Genomic DNA, 23441 nt, shown 5'->3' on the forward strand with positions numbered 1-23441 from the left:
ATTTAAAATAATTTTTGAGTCAGGAAGCTTGATGTAGAATTTAGATCTTTTATTACCTTTTCCTTTATTTTTTATTTTTATTACCTTTATCACATTGCATTATTTAGTACAACCTCCTCACACCTTTGCACTGACTTGCAATATAAAATTAAATCTGCTTAAATAATGTTCAGCTCTAATAAAACTGTAAAAGATTACTTTTTAAAATGCAGTAAATATTTAAAACATACTTTGAAATGATAAATAATAAAAATCAACATGAATCCGTGACATTATCCTCCACATTATTTAAAATATCATATTATTCCCCACAAACGAATTCGATATGAGAGTTCAATGCAAAACAAATATTGTCTGATATTTTACATTCAGTTTGTGTCTTTACTTCTATTCTCAGGCAGATATTTTCTCTTAAAAGTAATGCTTTAACTGTTCCTTATGAAGACATCTTATTCATTGTTACTGCATATTTATTTATCATTTTTTGACGATTCAGTAGTAATTAAGTATTACTGTAACTAATTATGTATTTCTGTAATTAAGTATTTCTGAAGTTTAAGGGTAAAAATCATATTCAATCATACAAAATACCCTCGATTTTTAAAATGTCATTATTTGTTATACTATTTTTAAGAAGTTTGCTAAACTGAGTGTTAGACAAAAAAACTACTTCTATTTCCTAAGTTGATAAGAACTCAGCTCATTCCTATACCAGATCTTAAAACCTTAAGGGTTAATCTTCATCATCTTTGAGAATTTCTAAAGAATCAGTCAACTATACCACATCTGTATTTGTGAATTTGTATTTGTGAATTATTTTGTCCAGCCACTTTATCAGGAATAATGCACTCAAAGAAACCAGGCTCCAAATTCATGCCAAACTGATCATTTTTTTTCAACCTGTATAAAAACTGTTCTTCTAAGGTATATGGAAAAGGAATACAATGTGTAACTGGCAGAACTGCTAACGTACTGACAACTAAGTAATACCCTATAAATACTCCTATCTTAGCAATGGCCCAAACGTTAACTTCTAAAGAATTTTGACTGATACAATAAAATAATTCATGCCCAATTAGATTATATAATTTTTGCACTTTTGAAACCAAAAATATAAATTAGTGTCCATTCATATCACTTGCAAATGTCTACATATTAAAATTGCGAGAGCCTATAAGGTACATACCACTTAGAAAACACAAATGGTTAGACATTGCTCTTTTCAGATATATTCATATAAAGATGAAAATCCATACTTGTATCATCAATAGCTCTTATTAGCAAATGTCACCCGCACAGGTATGACTGTCAATAGCCAAACTGTACCCTTGATTATAATCACCATTATAACAGAATAATCTGTAAATCATATCATGAGTTGTAATCCCCCATCCACTACCAGAACATGCCCTGTAATATATGGTGATTCTAAAAGAAACACAACCGCATGTGCCACATCAATAGGTTCTCCAAACCTCCCAAGAGGGATACTTTTCTTTAAATGTTCTTCTTTCAAGTCTTTCGTCATATCTGTGTGAATAAATCCTAAAAGAGAAATGTTTATTTAGTTGAAAAGGGTTGTCACCAAGCCATCTGCTCAATTTTAAATAAAAAAAAAATTTGCTCCTGATAATTTGAGATTATTAACAAACTTGTTTAGGAAATACAGAGTTCTGCTAGCAATCAAGCAACCAAGTCTACATTTTTATTCAATTTAACTCAATGAAAATTTACTGAACACCAAAACATGTGACTCCCAAATAACTGGCCCAACTCCTAGAACAATATAAGTGGGTAGATACAAACATGCAAATTCATTCCTTGGAGAACCTGTAGTTTATGGAGAAACACGCACCTGTATCCCTAAATATAATAAAAGGTCATCTGGTGAATATTCTTATACATAAAGTACCACAAAGAAGTAATTAGTGATTAGTGATTAGGAGTAGAGTGGTAATAGGGTTAGAGGGAAAAAAGCGGTCACATAAACTGATTAGGCACTTCTTTTTTTAAAAAAAAAAATTTTTATTTATTTATTTGACAGACAGAGATCACAAGTAGGCAGAGAGGCAGGCAGAGAGAGAGGAGGAAGCAGGCTCCCTGCTGAGCAGACAGCCCAATGTGGGGCTCGATCCCAGGACCCTGGGATCATGACCTGAGCCAAAGGCAGAGGATTGAACCCACTGAGCCACCCAGGCACCCCATGATTAGGCACTTCTGACAAAAATTAGTTTTGTTTGCTATAGCTAAGACAGCTGATGATCAGACAGACCAGTATTTCCAATATTCATATAAGAAAAAAATCTTATGGCATGATCCTATTGTGATGCAAGTATATACTGAAAATTCAAACTTTAACATGGCATTGGTTTTCTAAAGTATATGGTTCTGTGGTATAAAGTACCACATAATATATTAGACAACCAATTCTAAATGATTCATATTATAGATATATGCCAGAACTATAAATTTATTAAGAAAATCTTGTGAGATTAGTCTGAGATGAACACATATTACCAATACTCAACTTAAAAAAATCAGTATACTGTACACAACTCATTTAAAACTTTTAAAGAAGAGAGCAAATAATTAATTCCCATGAAATTAATAAAAAAGATTTTTTAATTTTAAGGTCATGAAAAATACATGGACTAAAAGTCAGACATGTGAAGTGTAGTTCAATGTGCAACCTCAAGAAGTTTTCAAAAAAAAAAACAGTTTTCAGATTGGCTTGTGTTAAAATTAAATCATTTTAATTCAAACTATAAATTAATCTAAATACACTGTCACTTAAAGTATCAGGATAAATGTGAACTAAACACTGTGCTAAGAATTAACATAAGGTCACTGGTTTATAATGTAATACTATGTTATTATTTAATTTTTCTTTACCTTAGGTTTCACTTACAAATTTTTAAAGATTTTGTTAAAAGTCTAATGAGAAACAATCACAGATTTTCCTATCATGAAGCCTACAACAGTGACAGGTTTCTTATGGAAGAACTAGAAACAAGCTGAGTATCTTTCAAAAAGAAACTGTTTAAAGAAATCATGGTACAGCCACCCTGTAGAATAATATGCATCTATTAAAAATGAATCTATGTAGGACTTTTAAAGAGGAAAATAGTATTTGCCTATTAAAAATGAGGTTACAAATGCATTATAACCCCATTAAAAAGAAAACAAAAAATATATATACTAATGACTAAAACAACCACCAAATATTAACAGTGATTACCACTAAATACTAGAATTACAAGTGATGATTTTTACTTTCTTCTCTGGATTTGTCTATACTTTCCAAATTGTCTACAATGTATGTATATTATCTTTGTATTCAAATAAAAAGTTATTGAAAAAGATGCACAGTATTAACTTCAGATTCTCTGAAATGAGGACCTGGAACAAAAAAATAATGTTATACTATTTGGGTGTTTCATTGTGAGATTACATTGTGAAATATAACCTTATCTGCCATTAAATCTTACCACATTTTTTATTTGTTTTAAGATTTTATTTATTTATTTGACAGAAATCACAAGTGGGCAGAGAAGGCAGAGAGAGAGGGGGAGGCAGGCTCCCCGCTGAGCAGAGAGCCTGATGTGGGGCTCGATCCCAGGACCTTGAGATAATGACCTGAGCTGAAGGTAGAGGCTTTAACCCATTGAGCCACTCAGGCGCCCCAAATCTTATCACATTTTTTTTAAAAGTCCACCCCATTTACTTCAATCCCTTTCCTCTTTAAGAACAATGAGATGAAAAAAAAGAACAATGAGATGGCCAGAAGGAATGCAAGAATAAAGAGACGTAGCTGACAGAGATAATAAGAACACTGGACAACCAGAATTTCAAATGAACAGTAAATGAAACTTCATCTACAGTGAAGAGTCATAGTAATCAATAGGCAATCCAATTACCTTAAAAAGCACTATCATGGGACTTCCTGATATCCAAAGTTTTACATCTTTGGACACACTTATTTCCAAAAACACCTCAGAGTGTATTAGGAAAAAAAATACGCTCATCTCACACATTCAAAAAGCTGAATGAATTAAAATTATGAATGTAACATTTAAAGATTACATTATCTTCTCAAGAAGTTCATGATACACCTACTTTATTCAAAGGTTGTTTTGAATTCTAGCAAAACTGGCATAAAATACTTCCCCACTAACTCTCAACACCCTCAGCAGAAAATCAGTAATGTATTTTAATCTTAAATAAAAGAAAAAACTTGGGGTGCCTGGGTGGCTCAGTCAGTTCAGCATCTGACTTCATTTCAGTTCAGGTCATCTCGGAGTCATGGGGTCAAGCCCCGAATTAGGCTCCTCACTCAGCAGGGAGTCTCCTTGAGATTCTCTCTCTCCCTCTGCCCTTCCCCCAGCTCTTTCTCTCTCTCTCAAAAGTAAATAAATCTCTTTTTTTAAAAAAATTCATAAAAACTATAGTAAAAATGTTTTTGCAAGGAAGACCCTGTAATGATGAGTTAGCAAATTCCAGGCTCAACTTCTAGTGTGCTTTTTCTGGTTCTGGTGACTTGTTCTCAAAAGAAGCACTTTGTGATAAAAAGACCACTGGATTGGGACATATTAAACTAGATTCTAGTTCCCTGCTCTGCTAATACTATTAAAGCTAGGAGCCAAGCAAAGTCATGTAGTACCTAAAACTGTATGACTGTTTCTGCATTGTAAAATAAGTGAAGTAGATTGAAAATGATGGATCCTTGAGATACCTTTTAGCTCTACAAAACTATGATTCGAAGATGAAAAGTATGCCTCATTAATGACAACTTTCCTTGAAGATTAGGAAAGTGAGCTCCCCTAAAAGAACCCTTGGTTCCTACATTGGTAGCTGGGTGGAAAATTAGAATAGCTCCAATTCAGTAAGCACTGATGCTAATCTAGGTTTTTATTCATTCTGGGCAAAAGAAACAGATTTGGGTCAAAGTCAGTCCTTACATGTTTGTCCCTTTTGAGACAAAGAGTAAGGCCACACAATCTGTGAGAGGCCATCTGAAGGCATTTCCACCTTGGAAAAAAAGGCAGATATAGAACAGAGCATTTAGTACAGAAAGGCAAACCTTGGACAGGAAGAGAGATCTAGACAGTGAGATAAGTTTAAGAATAATTTCAGTGAGATGGAAAGAAGTCTTATGCCTCATATATACAGGCCATGACAACAGATTATATTCTTCCAAAAAACAATCAAATAAGCCAGATACATGAAATAGATAAAGGCTAATATCTTAAAGCTTTTGATAAGGTCTTGTTCAACATTACAGCCTAGATTCAGCCCTACCAGAGTCTGTGTCCACGTTAGGTCAAATTTGAGAAGGAGAGGTATCATCTGAATCCAACAGTGATTGCAAGAAGTCCAGAAATGGAATCATGATGTTCAAACACCCACCTCACATGAATATTATCCCTCCACTGCTCAAGCCTGGAACATACGGGTGTTATTTCACAAGGGAAGTCTGCCACAGATTCTCCCCAGGTCTATGAATGGATAGTTATAATGACAATCCTCATGGGACAGCTGCTAGCCAACCCTGAATGCTAGACAAAGACTAAAATAAACTGGGCATCAGAGGCCAAGCTGAAGGAAGGGATTAATTCACCAGTATCGGCTTTTCCTCTTGATTCTGATTTCCTTTTGATTCTGATGTCTGATATGGAGACTAAGAATATCCAAAGACCCAAGAGCCTTTCTCTCATCATTATCGTCAGCTTTTTTTTTTAATTAATAGACTTATTTTTAGAGCAGTTTTAGGTTTACAGAAAACTGAGCATAAAGTAGAGGGGGTTCCCATATATTTCCTTATCACATTAGCCCTATTTTCTCCAATTATTTATAGCTTGCCTTAGGGTGGTTCATTTGACGGTCCAATATTGATACATTATTAAGTAAAGTCCATAGTTTACATCAGCATTCACCCTTTGGATGGCATATAGTTCTATGTTTTCACAAACATGTAACATAACATATCCACCATTACAGCATCATACAGAATAAATTTACTGCCCTAAACATTTGCAACTTTAAAAAAAATGTAAATCTTTACCAAACTTATTAGAAATGAGATAAAAAAAAATGTGAAGCTAATTTCGAATGACTCCAGGCTCAACCAAATTTCAATGTCATTTTATGCTATAGCTCATAAACCATGTGATCCTCACGTATACTGACAACCCAGGTCACTGCATATAAACAGCCTATTGGCTTCTCTATCATATATCATAGGACCTCAGCAGAGATATCAGCAGTCCTTAAACATTTCACATACTCATTTTCGTGCTTGTACTGCTCTCCAGTTTGTGCTCTCTCCTTGGCCCCATAGGACTCTCTTCCATAACATTCTGTCACTTTATTTATAAAGTTCTGGAAATTTTGTTCTCCTATTCACTTTACTATGTATGTATTTACAATCCCTTTCAAGCTGGGTTATGAAAATATTAAACTACCAACAGATGCCACTGTCCAACAAATGATGTTATTATTGATCACTTGGACAATCAGAGGTTTTCAGCTGGAAACAAAGTTATCACTCCTTAAGCCCACAAATAAATAACTGAAATGACACACCCTTCACTTAGAATAAGGATACTTCTACCTTAGTTCCACATACATGACAACACACTCAGTGTATCTTTTTTAAAAAGGTACAGATAGGAGCACCTGGGTGGCATAGTCAGTTAAACTTTAGACTCTTGATTTTGGCTCAGGTCATGATCTCAGTGTTGTGAGATCAAGCCCTGTGTTGGGCTCTGTGCTGGGTGTGGAGCCTGCTTAAGATTTTCTCTCTCCCTTTCCTGCCGCCCCATCCCCTACTTTCCCCCTCTTTAAAAAAATATATAAATAAAAATAAATTAAAAGGTACAGATATATACTCTTCCACATAAAAGCAAGTACACGGTTCTTGTCCAGTGAGAATTTATATTTGATAAATTCTAAAGAAAATGTATTTCTTTTATCCATTTTTTGGTTAGTTATATAAATAAATAGCATCTCATTTCCCTATTAGTTGATCACTATGTTAGTTTTGAAAGCTTTTATATACAACACAGACCATATACTTAAATAAGATACCAGAATTTTAGCCTATCACCAATATTAATAATCGTAGGATATATACTATTTGATACATCTACTGGCTCAGGTTTTGATTCTCTGGTATACAGAAAGACTTAAAATAACCCCAGATACTTTTTTTTTTAAAGGAGAACAAACAAGGCTGTTGCCAAAAACTAGACCAAAATTTTAACCAGAACAAATTCAGGTATCTTATTATGTTAGCAGATGTATACAGGGAAACAGTGTACCAAACAGCACATAAGAGGACCTAGAATAATACCTGTTTTGGGTAGCTGCCAAGCTTATGCAAACATCTGTCAACAAGATTTTCTCCAAGTAGTAAACATAAAAGCTCTTCAACTTAAGAAAGGGAGGGCTGAACATTAAAGGTACCCCACAGAAATAAATGCAATGCTGTACTATTAGTCAGATTTTAAAATGCATATACCCTTTGAGTCTTGGCAGTTTTGTTCCCAGAATTACACTCATTATACTCATACACATATAAATTACATACAAGTATTGTCACTGTATTATTAATTGTAATGACAAAAGATCAGAAGCAATCTAACTGCCCATCAAGAGGCAACAGGTTAAAACCATTATGATATACCCATAAGACAGACATTACTGTCTTTTAATTCAGTCATTAAGCCATTAAGCGGTCACATAAGACCGCATATTTTATGATTTGGTTTACATTAACTGTCCCAGAATAGGGAAATCTACAGAGACACAAAGTAGATTAGTGGTTGCCAGAAGCTGGGGAGACTGGAGGCAAATAAGGAGTGAATGCTAACGGCTATAGGTTGTTTTGGTTTTTAATTTTTTTAAGGTTTTATTTATTTATTTAAGAGAGAATGAGTGAGAGAGAGCATGAGAGAGGAGAAGGTCAGAGAAAGAAGCAGACTCCCCAAGGAGCTGGGAGCCTGATGCGGGACTCGATCCTGGAAGTCCAGGATCATGACCTGAGCCGAAGGCAGTCGCTCAACCAACTGAGCCACCCAGGCACCCAAGACTATAGGTTTTTTGGGGGATGATGAAAATGTTCTAAATGTATTCTAAAATTCTGAAACTATACTAAAACCAATGAATTGTACAATTTAAATGAGTGAATTATATGATATGTGAAGTATTGCCATAAAGCTGTTATTTTAAAAAGTAAAGCAGTTCTATATGGAATATTATGGAATCAATTCCAAGATATATTGCATTATGAATACAGCAAGATACAGAATATTGGATAGTATGATACAAGTTGTTTTCTTTTTACATATATATTTATATATTCATATAAATAAATACAGACATATACCTATATATTATATGTATACACACATATTTTATTGACTTATATATGAAATACCAAAGACACTAGTTAATAGGAATTACGTTTGAAGAAGGAAACTAGATGATTAGGGGAAAGAAGACTCACTTTTTAATCTATGCCTTTTTGTACTCCTGAATTTTGTACCATGTTTGTATTACCTATTGAGAATACATTTGTTTAAAGTAATATATCCATTATAGTTTCAATTTTTTAAGGTTATTTTACTTTTTATTTTTATTTATTTATTCGAGTGAGTGAGAGAGTGAGAGAGAGAAGGAGCAGGGTAGGGGCTGAGGGAGAGAGAAAAACAGACTCTCCGCTAAGCAGAGAGCCTGATAGAAGCTCAATTCCAGAACCCTGGGATCAGACCCAACCTGAAGGCAGATGCTTAACCAATTGAGCCACCCAGGAGACCCTATAGTTTCAATTTATCAAATATTCTGTTGCTCATATTCAATATTTTCTAATCAGTTAGATTTATCCAGAAAATATTCAATATTAGAAAATATTCAGTATTTTCTAATCAGTTAGATTTATATTTGAATACCACAGCTTAGTAAATAACTGATCTTTAAAAAGTCAATAACATAAGGCAGTGAATAAGGGCCTAATTTATTATTTTCCCTGTTTCTTGATTTTCCTGTTTTGATTTGCTTAACTGTTTTCCTTAACTGGAAACTCCATTTGAAGGTAACCAGGAAAATTAACATAAGAAGAAACATAATTGTTAATTCTGAGGCTTGTCAGTTCTATTAGAAGATCTGGTGATGAATCTGTCTGAAATTACTACCTAAAATCAATAAATAATCCATACAATCAATTTAATTCTTCTATTTCGACCTGCACTTTGCCTCTAATCAATAAAGCATATTCATACTATGAATCCTGCTAAGTATATATGGCCAATAATAAAGGTCACCCTATGAAAGTCACATTTTTAGTGACAGGTATTTTCCTATACTACAAATTATACTGGAAAGTTGGAAAGTAAGATCTTTCAGAAAGGCTATACAAACACACTTCCACAACACTCCTAAAACTTCCCTTTGTATACAAACTGGATTCCCCACTATTTAGCCTGTTGCCTTGACAACTGATTCACTCTGACAAAATTTTTTTTTTTTTAATATTTTTTTAAATATTTTATTTATTTATTTGACAGAGAGAGATCACAAGTAGATAGAGAGGCAGGCAGAGAGAGAGAGAGAGGGAAGCAGGCTCCCCGCTGAGCAGAGAGCCCGATGCGGGGCTTGATCCCAGGACCCTGAGATCATGACCTGAGCCAAAGGCAGCAGCTTAACCCACTGAGCCACTCAGGCGCCCCCACTCTGACAAAATTAAGCATTCCTTCTTCAGTGTTTCCACAGCATCATATATGTTCCTCTACTTTATATCCATCATTCAGCTTTTTAATTATTTGTTTATATGTCTGTCTTTCTCACAGTACTTAGCTCCTCATAGCAGAAATACCTTATTCATTTTTTATAATTTTGGAACCCTTGCATATAGAAGAAACTCCAGAAAGTTTACTGAGTTATTATGAGTTAGAAACACGTGCATCATCCTTAAATCACCCAGCTTTTAAATCATCATGAACTAGAATTAACTCTTCATCACCCACACTATGGCAATTCCTTAACAGAGTAAACCAAATACATGCGGCCCCAAATCACAAATAATCTATTCCATATATGGCTAAACTAGGCTAACACTAAAATCAATCAGGTTGCATAAGCATACACAAACAGAAAGCAGTGTCAAAATGACAGTACAAGTTTTGGATTGTTTTTTTCTTTTTTTTTTTTTTTCTCTAAAATGGTTGTATCTAAACCAGAGTCATTTATCAAATGTTCATGGATTTGGAATGCTTGAATTTAGCTAGTCTCTGTGACTGAACAATGAACTGAGCTGAAGGCACATAACAAAGCACAAAGGTTATCAGGACAATTTGACATTTCCCTAAACCCTGCTAGTTTAGCATCACTGCCAAGTAAAACACCAATCCCAGGGGTTCCTGGGTGGCTCAGATGATTAAGCATCTGCCTGCAGCTCAGGTCATGATCCCAAGGTCCTTCGATCCAGTCCGGCATCAGGCTCCTTGCTCAGGGGGGAATCTCCTCTCCCTCTCTATCTGCCTCTCCCCCTGCTTGTCCTCTCTCCTGCACTCTCTTTCAAATAAATAAATAAGCAAACAAACCAACCAATCTGGCACACAAGCTGGAACCATTAGTGACCCGAAATGGAAAGGTGTCAAAGGTCTACATCAGCCTACTCTCTTACAACCAACCAATGAACCAAAAGGTCTTTTCTGTATAGATAATCAATTCTTCAATACCTACAGTAAACTAGCACAAACATTCCATGGCAAACTGGCAGAGGTATATGAAAACAATCATTTCATTCAAAAGTTGAGTTAATAGCTAACCCAAATTTTTATCACACCAAAGAGTGATAGTATAGATTTGAGTTTTAGCACTTTTTATCACTCTCTTAACTAATCCAGGTAATTTCTGTATATGTTTTGGGTTTTTTAAAATAACCATTTGGTCCAAGGACAGTTTATTCTTTTTATAATGGCATGGTCTAATGTCTTCAGTAAGTTAAACTTTTGTTTATACTACCTGCATTCTGCTGAACTGATGAATCACAAAGAACTCTAATTTCCAGATAAATGATTTTTGATGTTGTTGTGGGACTTCTTGAAATTTCTGAAATACCGAAATATAAGGTATTCTTAAAACTAGAATTACTGGGGCACCTGGGTGGCTCAGTGGGTTAAAGCCTCTGCTTTCAGCTCAGGTCATGGTCCCGGGGTCCTGGGATCGAGCCCCGCATCGGGCTCTCTGCTCAGCAGGGAGCCTGCTTCCCTCTCTCTCTGCCTGCTTCCCTCTCTCTTTGCCTGTGTATCTGCCTACTTGTGATCTCTGTCTGTGAAATAAATAAAATATTTTAAAAAAAAAAACTAGAATTACTTTGTTACATGGTCTGCTTATAAATCTGTGAAATCCCAGATACTTGAGGCAACATCCATAATTTTCATTTTGTATTTCTAACTGGGTTAATACTAATTTTATACATGTTTAACCGATCTATATACCTTGGAATGTCACTTAGGTAAGGTTTCTGACTAATCATAAAGTCATCACAATTAATACCTGCATATTCGACATTTCTGGACCTATTTTGGCTGAAATGAAGTACAGTTACGAACATTTTGCATTTCATGCTTTGGAAAACTTACTATGTTTTTATATAGGTATTTTAAGGAAATTTCAACTGCTTCTTATTATTATTCTGTGAACTAAACACACTGCACAGCACTGAGTCTTCTGATAGATGTCTATATGCTACATTGTTTCAGTCACTTTTGGAAGGTCCCATAATGTATGTAGATCATAACAGATATCAGCATCTAAAACATGGTCCCCTTCTCGCCCAGGAGGCTCAGTCGGTCAAGCATCCAATTCCTCTGATTTTTGGCTCAGGTCGTCATCTCAGGGTCATGGGACTGAGCCCTGCACTGAACTCCACACTCAGCAGGGAGTCACTTCTCTCCTTCTCCTACTCCTCCCTCTACACCTGCTCACTCTCTCTATATAAACAAATAAATCTCTAAAAAATTTTTAAAATAAAATAAAAAATAAAATATGGCCCCTTTCTCAAACTCAGCAACTTAACCTTTTTGAGATGAGCTTTGGCAAAAGTTTTTCCTTATAATTCTGTGTTCTTATTTCGGTTTAAGTGGAAATTGGTTTTATAACTCTGTCTTGAAGATTATATCAACACACTCACACTTCATCCCTCTTTCTCTCTTTCAGATTACTTACAACACTGTGAAAATTTAAGTTGAAGGAGGAAATTCTAAAATGGGATTTAAGTGAATTGTAGAATGCTCTGTGTTCATGAGGACAGAAGGCTACAGAGTGGAACAGAACTTGTTTAAAATTTAAGGCAATTAATTTGAAGACCAACAAACCAACTGTAAGCTGCATATCTGAATTTATTTTAAAAGACTTAGCATAAGTTAAGAATTGGAAAATTTTTCTGAAGCGTTTTATTTGAGAGACAGAGAAAGAGACCATGAGAGAGAGAGCATGAGCTGGGGGGGTGGGGGGGCGGCGGAGAGGCAGTAGCAGACTCCTCACTGAACAGGGAGCCCGATATGGGACTTGATCTCAGGACCCTGGGATCATGATCTGAGCAGAAGGCAGCTGCTTAACCAACTGAGCCACACAGGCACCCAGAAATGAAAAATTTCTTTAGGGCACCTGAGTGGCTCAGTGGGTTAAGCCTCTGCCTTCGGCTCAGGTCATGGTCTCAGGGTTCTGGGATAGAGGCCCACATCGGGCTCTCTGCTCAGCAAGGAGCCTGCTTCCCCCTCTCTCTCTGCCTTGCCTCTCTGCCTATTTGTGATCTCTCTCTCTCTCTCTGTCAAATAAATAAATAAAATCTTGAAAAAAAAATTTCTTTAGACTTTAGCATGCTACACTATAATTCCAATCATTGTTTTAGTATTTTCCTATTACCTATAACTGACAGACCGAGTTAACTGGCTTTGCATCCCACTTAATCCATCGGTATTTTCAAGCCATGAGGAATGCCCAAAGTAAGCACAATAAAAGCCACAGGTACACAATAATGTTCTATTTGTCTTTTTTTTTTTTAAGATTTTATTTATTCATTTGACAGACATAGTTCACAAGTAGGCAGAGAGGCAGGCAGAGAGAGAGGGAAGCAGGCTCCCCACGGAGCAGAGAGCCCGATGCAGGGCTTGATCCCAGGACCCTGGATCATGACCTGAGCCGAAGGCAGAAGCCCAACCCACTGAGCCACCCAGGCTCCCCTCTACTTGTCTTCTTGAGAAGTCTCTGATTTCCATGTTCTTAGCCCAAATCAAACTTGCTTTGTATTACAAGTGAATTGCATCTCTGCTGGCTTGGTTCTTCCTACATCATTAACAAGAAGACAAGCGTTCCTCATAGATTTCCTCTAGGAGACTAGCTCCCCACTGTGATTTCTATTTTGAAAATTATTAAACAGCCACATCTATTAAACAGTCATCTTCATTCTTGGTCACTCCAACATATGTCTGGTTTTAGAAACCTTTGTTTCTCTAAGCAGTGCCTTGGTCATATATATAGTATTTTTTGATGCCAGAGTATTCAGTCTCATCTCTGTTAACAAGTCCTACCACTTTGTTCCTCCCGTGCCATTAACAATGAGCCTCAGAGCCCCTATCCATTTGTTAAAGAGACAACTACAGATAAAATCACTGTTAAAATCTTGCTACTTCACAGGCTGATTTCTTTTTTTTTTTTTTTTTAAGATTTTATTTACGTGACAGACAGAGATCACAAGTAGGCAGAGAGACAGGCAGAGATAGAGGGGGAAGCAGGCTCCCTGCTGAGCAGAGAGCCTATGTGGGGCTTGATCCCAGGACCCTGAGATCATGACCAGAGCTGAAGGCAGAGGCTTTAACCCTCTGAGCCACCCAGGCGCCCCATATAGGCTGATTTCTAAAACGGTGTTTCTTTCTCCTGAGTCTGTGTAAATATCTTTTTATCCTTCAAATTTTTCTGTGTTGAAATTCTAACATGAATCCAGGATAGCTCTCTAGGGTACAATGAGGTCCAGTGAAAGATATTACTTTGAAAACAAACACTATGTGACCCCTGGCAATTCTTTTTCTAAATACCAACTTCCTGGAAAAATCAGTATGTCCGTTATTGTACATGACTGCTTGGTGAAATGTGCAAATGACATCACATATGTAGCCCTGTTTGATAATTTCCTCTGGTCTATTCTGTTATTAAAAGCATACTGTATTATAGACCTATTCAAATATTTTAAACATAGAGAAGTATTATTTCTGTAAGATAAACTGAAGAAATATAATTAGGTAATATACACATTAATACTTGGAAAGTTCTGCTTTGAAACTGACAAAGTCTAAATTAATTAGCAAATTTATCCCAGTAAGCAATAAATCAGTGGAATGGGGCTCCTGGGTGGCTCAGTGGGTTAAAGCCTCTGCCTTCAGCTCAGGTCATGATCCCAGAGTCCTGGGATTGAGCCCCGCATCGGGCTCTCTGCTCAGCAGGGAGCCTGCTTCCTTCCTTCTCTCTCTCTGCCTCTCTGCCTACTTGTGATCTATCTGTCAAATAAATAAATAAATAAAATCTTCAAAAGAAAGGAAGGAAAAAAAAAAATAAATCAGTGGAACATTCCAAGAAGAGAGAAGGACACTTAAAATGGAAATAGTTCTCCAAAGTATACGATTTGGAGTTCAACTAGTGGATACATTGCCAATACCCACCACCCCAACTTGAAATTCTCACATTCAACCTTTAAGAGTTCTTAATTTATAACTAATTTTTAAATGAGAAGTTTCTCTTGTGGTTTCAGTTTAAGAGTAATCATTTACTAGAAAATGCAATGTGGGGACCAGGGGCCCTTGGGTGGCTTAGAAGGTTAACTTGATTTTGGCACAGGTCATGATCTCAGGGTCATGAGATCAAGCCCCACATCAGGCTCCACATTGGGCATGAAACCTACTTAAGATTCTCTCTCTCCCTCAATCCCCCTCTCTGTAAAATTTGAAAACACAAACAAACAAAACGGCCTTGGCCTCCTCCTTGAGGGTAGTACAGAGACTGGCAATATAGGCAGGTGTAGCCACTTAAGTCCTGTCAAGACATAGTCATGCCATCACACATTTCACTACTCAAGAATTTAGTAACCATGAAGATTCCATGTTCCTATTCTGATACTCAGACGTACCTGATGATGCTGATGTACTTACAAACACAGGAATAATCTCTGCTATTATTGTACAAAGCCACGGTGTACATAAATTATATTTAAAGAGAAAAAAGTAAAACTGTCACTATTTGCAAATGACATTACCTCCCACACACACACACACCACCCTAAAAAGTCCACCAAAACCCTACTAGAAGTAATAAATGAATTCAGTAAAGTTGCAGGATATAAAGGCAATACAGAAATCTGTTGCATTTCTATACACTAATAATGAACTAGAAGAAAAGAGAAATTAAAAAAAATAATAATCCCAGGAGTTCCTGGGTGGCTCAGTTGTTAAGCATCTGCTTTTGGCTCAGGTCATGGTCCTAGGATCCTGGGATCAAGCCCCATATTGGGCTCCCTGCTCAGTGGGAAGGTTGCTTCTCCCTCTCCCATTCCCCCTGCTTATGTTCCCTCTCTCAATGCCTCTCTCTGTTAAATAAACAAAATCTTTTTTTTTAATCCCATTTAAACTTACACCAAAAAGGATAAAATCCTAAGGAATAAACTTCACCAAGGAGATGAAAGACATATACTCTGAACCCTGTAAGACACTGATGAAGAAACTGAAGATGACACAAAAAATGTAAAGATACTCCATGCTTGTGGATTAGAAGAACTGTTAAAATATCTACACTACCTCAGTAATCCCTATCAAAATATTAATAGTAATTTTTCACAGAACTAGAACAAAGAATCCTAAAATTTTTATGGACTCACAAAAGACCCCAAATAGCCAAAACAATCTATTTATTTATTTATTATTTAAGTAATCTCTGCACCCAATGTGGAGCCTGAACTCATGACCCTATGATCAAGAATCACATACTCTGGGGCGCCTGAGTGGCTCAGTGGGTTAAAGCCTCTGCCTTCTGCTCGGGTCATGATCCCGGAGTCCCAGTGAGGAGTCCCCTCACTCTGCCTGCCTTTCTGCCTACCTGTCATCTGTCTGTCAAATAAATAAATAAAATCTTAAAAAAAAAAAAAGAATCACATACTCTATCAACTGAGCCAGTCAGGCACCCCTAGCCAAGAAAATCTTGAAGAACAAAGCTGGAGGCATCACAATCCCAGATTTCACATTATAAAACTACAGTAATCAAAGCAGTATGGTACTGGCACAAAAACAGACACACATATCAATAGAACAGAATGAAGAGCCCAGAAATAAACCCACTCTTACATGGTCAATTAATCTATGACAAAGGTGACAAGAATATACAATGAAGAAAAGACAGTCTCTTCAATAAATGGTATTTAAAAAAGCCAAACAGCAAAAGAATGACACTGGCCCATTATCTTATGTCATACATAAAAATAAACTAAAAATGAGTGAAAGATGTACATGTGATATCTGAAACCATAAAACTCCTAAAAGAAAACATAGGCAGTAATACCCTGGACATTAGTCTTAGAAATATTTTTCTGGATCTATTTCCTCAGGCAAGGAAACAAAAGCAAAAATAAACTATTTGGATTACATCAAACTAAAAAGCTTTTACCACGGGGGGTATGATAGAAATATCATACAACCCAGTAATTCTACTTCTAGGTATCTACAAAGAGAAAAATACTAATTCATTACATATATGCCCCCCATGTTTAATACAGTATTATTTATAATAGCCAAGAAAAGGAAACAACCTAAATGAACATCCATGATACATGAATGGATAAAGAGTTGTGATATATACACACAATGGAATATTACTCAACCATAAAAGAGAATGAAATCTTGCCATTGACAACAACATGAATAGACCTAGAGGGTATCATGCTAAGTGAGTAAGAGGGAGAAAAAGACAAGTAACATGATACAACTTATATGTGGAATCTTAAAAACAAAATGAACCAAAAAAAAAAAAAAAAAACCAGAAACAGACTCATAAATACAGAGAATTGATGGTTGCCAGACGGGAGATAGTTGGAGGGACAAGCAAAATAGGTGAAGAGGATTAAGAGGTACAAGTTTCCAATTATGAAATAAATAAGTCACAGGGACAGAAAGTACAGCATAGGGGACATAGTAATATTGTCAAAACTTTGTATAGTGACAGATGGTAGTTACATCTCTCATGGTAAACATTTCATAATATATGTAATTTTTTGAATCACTATATTATATACCTGAAACATAACATTGTATGTCAATTATACTCCAATTTTTAAAAAAAGAAAAAGTTTTCACTGACCTGGTGCAACTACATTCACTCTAATTTTCTTTCTTGCTACTTCTTTAGCAAGAGCGCGTGAAAATCCAACTAGTCCTCCTTTACCTGCACTGTACACAGACTGGCCAGAATTGCCCTTTAAACCAATAATACTTCCTAGAAAAAAATAAAACAAAAGCAAATTCAAACCAATTAATGGGTTATTTCAATATTTAGATAATTTAGAGTAAACAAAAAAGGTACAAACCAGTTTACCTTGCCCTTTGAGAAAATTAGGAATTCTAACTACTGTCATTTGAGTTGTAAGACTTAGGGTTTAAGTCTTCTCCAGATACAAACAGAAAACAGGTTCTGAAAGAAGCTTATATAAAACCTCAAATGTCAGGAAGGGGCTTGAGAACTGATCCATCAAGGGAAAGAAACCCACTCTCATCTGTGAGTAGGTCAGACATGGTGAAGTCCAATAGCATTTATAAAAGCTTCCAGTAGGAAGAGGTTAGAACCACAAAAAATCAGATAAAGGCTGATTAATTTTATGGTTCTACAACACAAAGATGAGGAGGTATTCATTTCCACCTAAAAAATAATTCATCTGAAGATAAATCTCACTAAATCTGAACTACCATCAATCTAAAATAACAAAGGTTCAATTATAAACTTTTTGTTAAAAAAGTTTAGTTTAGTTTAGTTACCTTCAATGATGTATCGTAACTTATACTGACTACTAAAGATTCTTGGGTGGTCTCATTTGTATGAATATGAAATAATTTATAATTCAACTATCAACTGAATGCAAATATTTATTCTTGCAAAACAGAAATGGGGAAGTGATTTTCTGCACCAGTGACCTGTACTTACGACATAAAAATTAATAACTTCACAAAACCTTTGAAAAAGTAATTTTATTTTAGGAAAAAAAAAACCCAAACACTTTTTATATATATTATAATCAACAAGCTCAAAATTAAAATATCTGCCTTATATATTCGATGCCAGGGAATGACAAAGGAAGAGAAATGTGAGGCACAGAGAGAGAGAGAAACACCAGACAGAGGAAACACAGACAGAAAAAGGGGTATCCAGGAGAAAGAGAAATCCAGAGAGACACAAAAAAGGAAGAAAAATATAGGTATAGGAGAAAGGCCAAATAGGAAGCTTTGGTTTATACCACGCACTATTGTCCATCTAGTCAATAACTGTTAAACTTCTGAACTAATCAATGAACTTACTAGCAGTTTAAAGTAGTCCTTTCTGTAAAAAAATTCTTTGATTTTTAATTATTTTTATTTACTTTTAACACAATTCTAAAAGTTCTGCAAGTACACAAAGGACTGATGTAGGTTTTTTAAATGTATCTAAAAAGGGATATTTTAGAGTTAAATACACCTACATCAGGTGGTGTGTAGAGGCCAGTACACCAGCTTCTGAGAACCCAAAATCATTACCTGGCTGTGTTAGGAGGCAAAGGTCGACTCATCTTTTACTTTTTAATCATTTACTGATCTTTTTTAAGAAAATTCATTCCTTACATTTTTAAGGATAAATGTCAAAAATGTTCTAATTCTCATTAGCACAGTATTCTTTTCTCATTTTCAAAAGAGAAAAACCATACATTTGGGCTTGGAAAGCCATCTCCTATATTAAAAATAGGGTCATTTACTTTAACAGAGCAGGATTCCCCTTATGCGGCTTTTTAAGATATTACCACTTAAAATTAAAAGGCAGATGATATGCTGCTACTTTCAAATTACCAAACTGAAAAAGAACTGTAAGTCACTTGCATTTTAAGGTCTACAAGCACATACTACATGGGTCTACCTGCCCCATGGGTCAGATGAACTGAAGACTAGGGGTTACTTACATTCATTCTAAAAAACTGAAAAGGTGGGGCGCCTGGGTGGCTCAGTGGTTTGAGCTGCTGCTTTCAGCTCAGGTCATGATCTCAGAGTCCTGGGATCGAGTCCCACATCGGGCTCTCTGCTCAGCAGGGAGCCTGCTTCCCTCTCACTCTCTCTGTCTGCCTCTCTGCCTACTTGTGATCTCTCTGTGTCAAGTAAATAAATAAAATCTTTAAAAAAAAAAAAAAAAAAAACTGAAAAGGTTATTCCCTTAAGAAAACTTCCTCCTAAACCTCTGTACTAGATTTATTAGTGACACATGCAACTGCTGTAGAGATCATTTTTTTAGTCCCCCCTACCCAAAATCTTTCAATTCTTTATCCATATTTTAAAAATCAGGTTTTACACGAAACTCACTTTCTCTTAAAAAGTCAAATGGCTGGCAAAACTGAGACCAGATCTGTGTGTAGGAATAATCAACTGGATCTAAACAGTGGTTGCCACTTGACATGGCTTCTGGACAATGAAGCCAGGCATCTTTTGTCATAGATCGTATTTTCAAATACCTGGTGGTGTCATTCAATTCACATCTGCTTCAGCACACAAGAATGAATTTGTGGTTCCTAATTTACCCATTAATTGGTTAATCAAGTCCTTCTTTCCATAAATAGTAAAAAGACCCATTTCATCCAAGTTTCACACATGAATAAATACCAAATTAGTCAATTAAATATTTTTATGGTACTATGAGATAAGTCTAATTTCACAGGTTAAGACTCACCTACATTAACAATAGACCCTCTCTGCTGTTGAATCATAGTCTTCAAGGCAACTTTACAAGTCAGCATGGAACCCAAGAGGTTAGTATGAAGCTGAGATATCATATCTTCAGTTTTTGTTCTTACTAAAAGGCTATCCCTACAAAAAACAAATAAATAAAATTTTAAAAACAGTAGCATATAAATTAAAAATGGGGTAAAACCAATTTAAAAAGTCAAAAAATGTATAACATTTTAACTGAAAGTAGAGTATTAGGAATATATGTGAGCTAGAATACCTACAGAGTCCCATTTTAATCTATATTTGAAGGGAATTAACATAACAACTGATAAATGAGAAAAGATAGACCTCGAAGTAGGGTTCAGAAGCAAATATTCCTAACTAATAAAAGTAATGACATATAACCAAAATAGCTTGAATGAACTAAGCAACTGCCATATAGTAAGCTCTGTTTAGCAAGAAAATATACTATTCTAAATTATTATCCTAAATTCACCTTTAAAAAGAAAATACTTACTCTAATACCATTAAGTTCATGAACTTATACAATGGTGACAGAAGTCTGTATAGTGGTTACCTGTAACATAGTATTAGCTGGGAAGAAACTGAAGGGAGCCTTCCAGAGTGCTGGGAAAGTTCTATAGTTCAATATGGGTGTGACTACAATGTTAAAATTGAACAAACTATACCCTTACTGGTATCTCAACATAAAAGAAAAGAATGTATAAAAAAATACATATTTCTTCCAGTTAGAAGTAAAGCAAGTTAATATATTTACTCATACCAATCAAAGACATACTAGGAAAAAAAAATACAGGAAATGTACTTAAATTTGGGACCAACCTGTTAATTCCAGCTGCATTTACCAAGAAATTAACTCGACCTAAATTTTTTTCCATCTCTTCAAATGTATTTTGAACATCATGTTCTTTGGCAACATCACAGCTAAATGCTAAATGATCTCCTATAGAACAAAGTTAAATTAGCATTACTTATAAATTATAATTTCAACTTAAAAATTATTCAATATACATTTGTTGAGCATCTACTATGACCTAAGCCTGTGATTATTAGAATCTAGAAATCAAAGATGATTATGTCATGGATTCCTCCTCTCAAGGAGTTCAGTCCAATAAAACTGGGATGGGGGTGGATGGGGAACAAGGAGAAGTAAAGACAGGGAACAAGGAGAAGTAAAGAATTAAATCCTAAAAATGTTTTTCTAATCAGGAAAAAAATGGGAGTAGGGCCTTTTTGCATTCAGAAGGCTTTGTAAAATTCATATACTATTTCTGGCTTTGATGGCGACCCCATGCTACCCAATTCAACAGTGTTTTGGTTTTTTTATTTCTTTTTTGAAATTTATGTCTAATTCCATTATGTTTTAGTTCAATGGGTTCCCTGGTCCCGAGAATAAAACCTAGGGGTCTTCCACCTTTTTTTTTTTTTAACTATGGCACATATATTACAGTAACTATTATTCAAGTCTGACCACTACAGAGCAGGAAGCTATAAAAAAAATGTCAAAACTAAAAAACACATACACACAAACTTTTACCAAAAACACCTGTTACCTCCCCTTTTCTAAATGCCCACTTTTTGAAGATGATTAAATACCAAAAGAATACATGTCAAAGCATTTTCTATTCAATAATACATAATTGTAATACTCTAAAATGGAGTTTTTAAAAAACTAAACAATTGCTTATTTTCTGGCTGACCTCGCCTAGTCGTGGTCAACGCTAAAATTACACCCTCAGGTCTTTGGAAGCAGTAAGCTTTCTGGGAAGTCACACCTTGTAGGTGAAAACCAATCACTTATAGAACACACATTCAAAGAAGTAAAACGCCCAAAAGCATCCTCTGTGACCCACTGTTAGCTTTCATCTGAAAACTTGTTGGGTTCACAATAACCCTTGGAAGCTCAACCAACAGTTTTAATCTATTCCAGCAAACACTAATGGCTTGGGATGACACCATCAGGAAAATCACTTTCTCACTCCTTTGTGACACAGTAAATATGAGTAGCAAGAAGCATTCACTGAAATTCTCCCTGTTCTGTAACTTGCGAGGTTTTCCCCCCTCCCTAAAAAGAATCTATTATTTTCCCAACCCAAGTGCACAATTAGAGTAAACCAATAGTAACCAATAGTAACGTTAAAGTAACAGCCTCCAGATTCATCCCCAGGCCTCTTCCCAGTGCCTCCCAGATAGTGAACGACGTGCATTCGTGCCTCCTAACTAAATTGCAGCATCCTGGCATCTTTCGTTCATCCTAATTCTCCCTACCATCAAGAGGCTTATAGTTGCAAAATAATGCAAAACAATTACTAATCCATTATTAATAAACAAAAAGATTGGATTTTAAATGCAATAAAAAGGAATCTGAATCAATTGTCCATTTGTAAAAGCCACCGAAACAATGTAATAACATATTAAGTTGCTATGGATATGGATGTAGGAGAGCCAAAAAATGTGTACCTCAAAACCGGCTAGTAATCAAAAGAGTTTGTCTATAAAACACGGCCCGCAGCCTAAAAGAAAAACAAAACAAAACCGAACCGAACAAAACAAAACCACACAGCCCGCAGCAAGACTACAGCGAGGCTTTCAGGCTTGACATGCCTACCCTTCCTGCCTCAACTCAACTCCTTTCTGCCCAGCGCTGTCTCCCGGCGGCGCCCGGAACTTCGTGGCACGAGGGTACCCTTTACCCTGCATAAAAAAATAACTGTTGTGTGTCTCCCTCCTTCCAGACACCAAAACAAAACAACGCAACACAGTTAGCCCTAGCCTCAGGGGGTGGGTGCTTAATTAGTAGGACCTCACAAGACCGCTAAGTCTCAAAGAAAACCCCAAGTGTTCAGGCCCTGGCGACAGGCGGGGTGGGAGGAGACACTGCGGGAAACCGGGTGTTGAGGGTTCTCTGCCCAAACAGGTGTCCACACTCAAGACGGGGTGCTCCCGGACGTGGGCAGCTAAACTGCTAAGCCGCAGAGCCGTAAACGCCAGACACTCTCGTTTTACAAACGGGAACTTTAGGCTCTCGGACTGCAGCCACACAACCTGGGCAACTCCATTTCGGTACCTACCGCCGAGCTCACCGGCGGCGGCTTTGGCCACTTCCAGATTTCTGGCGATGATGGCCACTCGGTAGCCTTTTTGGGCCATTAACAGGGCCACTGCCCTCCCAATGCCTCTAGAGCCTCCGAAGACAGCACAAACTTTGTCCATCTTGGCCCACGGAGTCGCAAACTCGGAGGAAAAGAGGGCTAGGAGTGACGGCCCCTTTCCAGATTCTCCCTGGCTTTTAAACCACAGATGCTTCTTAAAAAGCCAAACTGCCGCCAAAGGAGAAAAAAAAAAAAAGTCAACACCACTTTCCACCTCCCCCCGCGGGACTTCGGCAACCCAGTAGGCGGGGAAAGAGGCGCGAAGAGTACGCCG

The 23441-nt window shown here is 36.3% G+C and overlaps 1 protein-coding gene across 1 annotated transcript; it reads right to left on the reverse strand.

Annotated features, from left to right (window-relative positions):
- Positions 1-26: 26 nt before the first annotated feature.
- On the reverse strand, positions 27-23441 carry CBR4 (carbonyl reductase 4). Its single transcript, XM_045998539.1, has 5 exons — positions 23087-23441; positions 20838-20958; positions 19996-20132; positions 17398-17532; positions 27-1545 (listed from the first exon to the last, which is right to left on the reverse strand). Exons 1-5 carry the CDS (start codon positions 23226-23228, stop codon positions 1367-1369), a joined length of 714 nt encoding a protein of 237 aa, XP_045854495.1. The 5' UTR covers positions 23229-23441; the 3' UTR covers positions 27-1366.

This window comes from Meles meles, chromosome 2 (genome assembly GCF_922984935.1).
Source record: "Meles meles chromosome 2, mMelMel3.1 paternal haplotype, whole genome shotgun sequence".
Classification (NCBI taxonomy): Eukaryota; Metazoa; Chordata; class Mammalia; order Carnivora; family Mustelidae; genus Meles; species Meles meles.

Coding starts and splice junctions, on each gene's coding strand:
- CBR4 (XM_045998539.1), bottom strand. CDS start 23,228: ATGGACAAAGTTTGTGCTGTCTTCGGAGGCTCTAGAGGCATTGGGAGG. Junction 20,959..23,086: donor CGCCGCCGGTGAGCTCGGCG/GTAGGTACCGAA, acceptor TTTGTTCTATAG/GAGATCATTTAGCATTTAGC. Junction 17,533..19,995: donor AGGGTCTATTGTTAATGTAG/GTGAGTCTTAAC, acceptor ATTTTTTTCTAG/GAAGTATTATTGGTTTAAAG.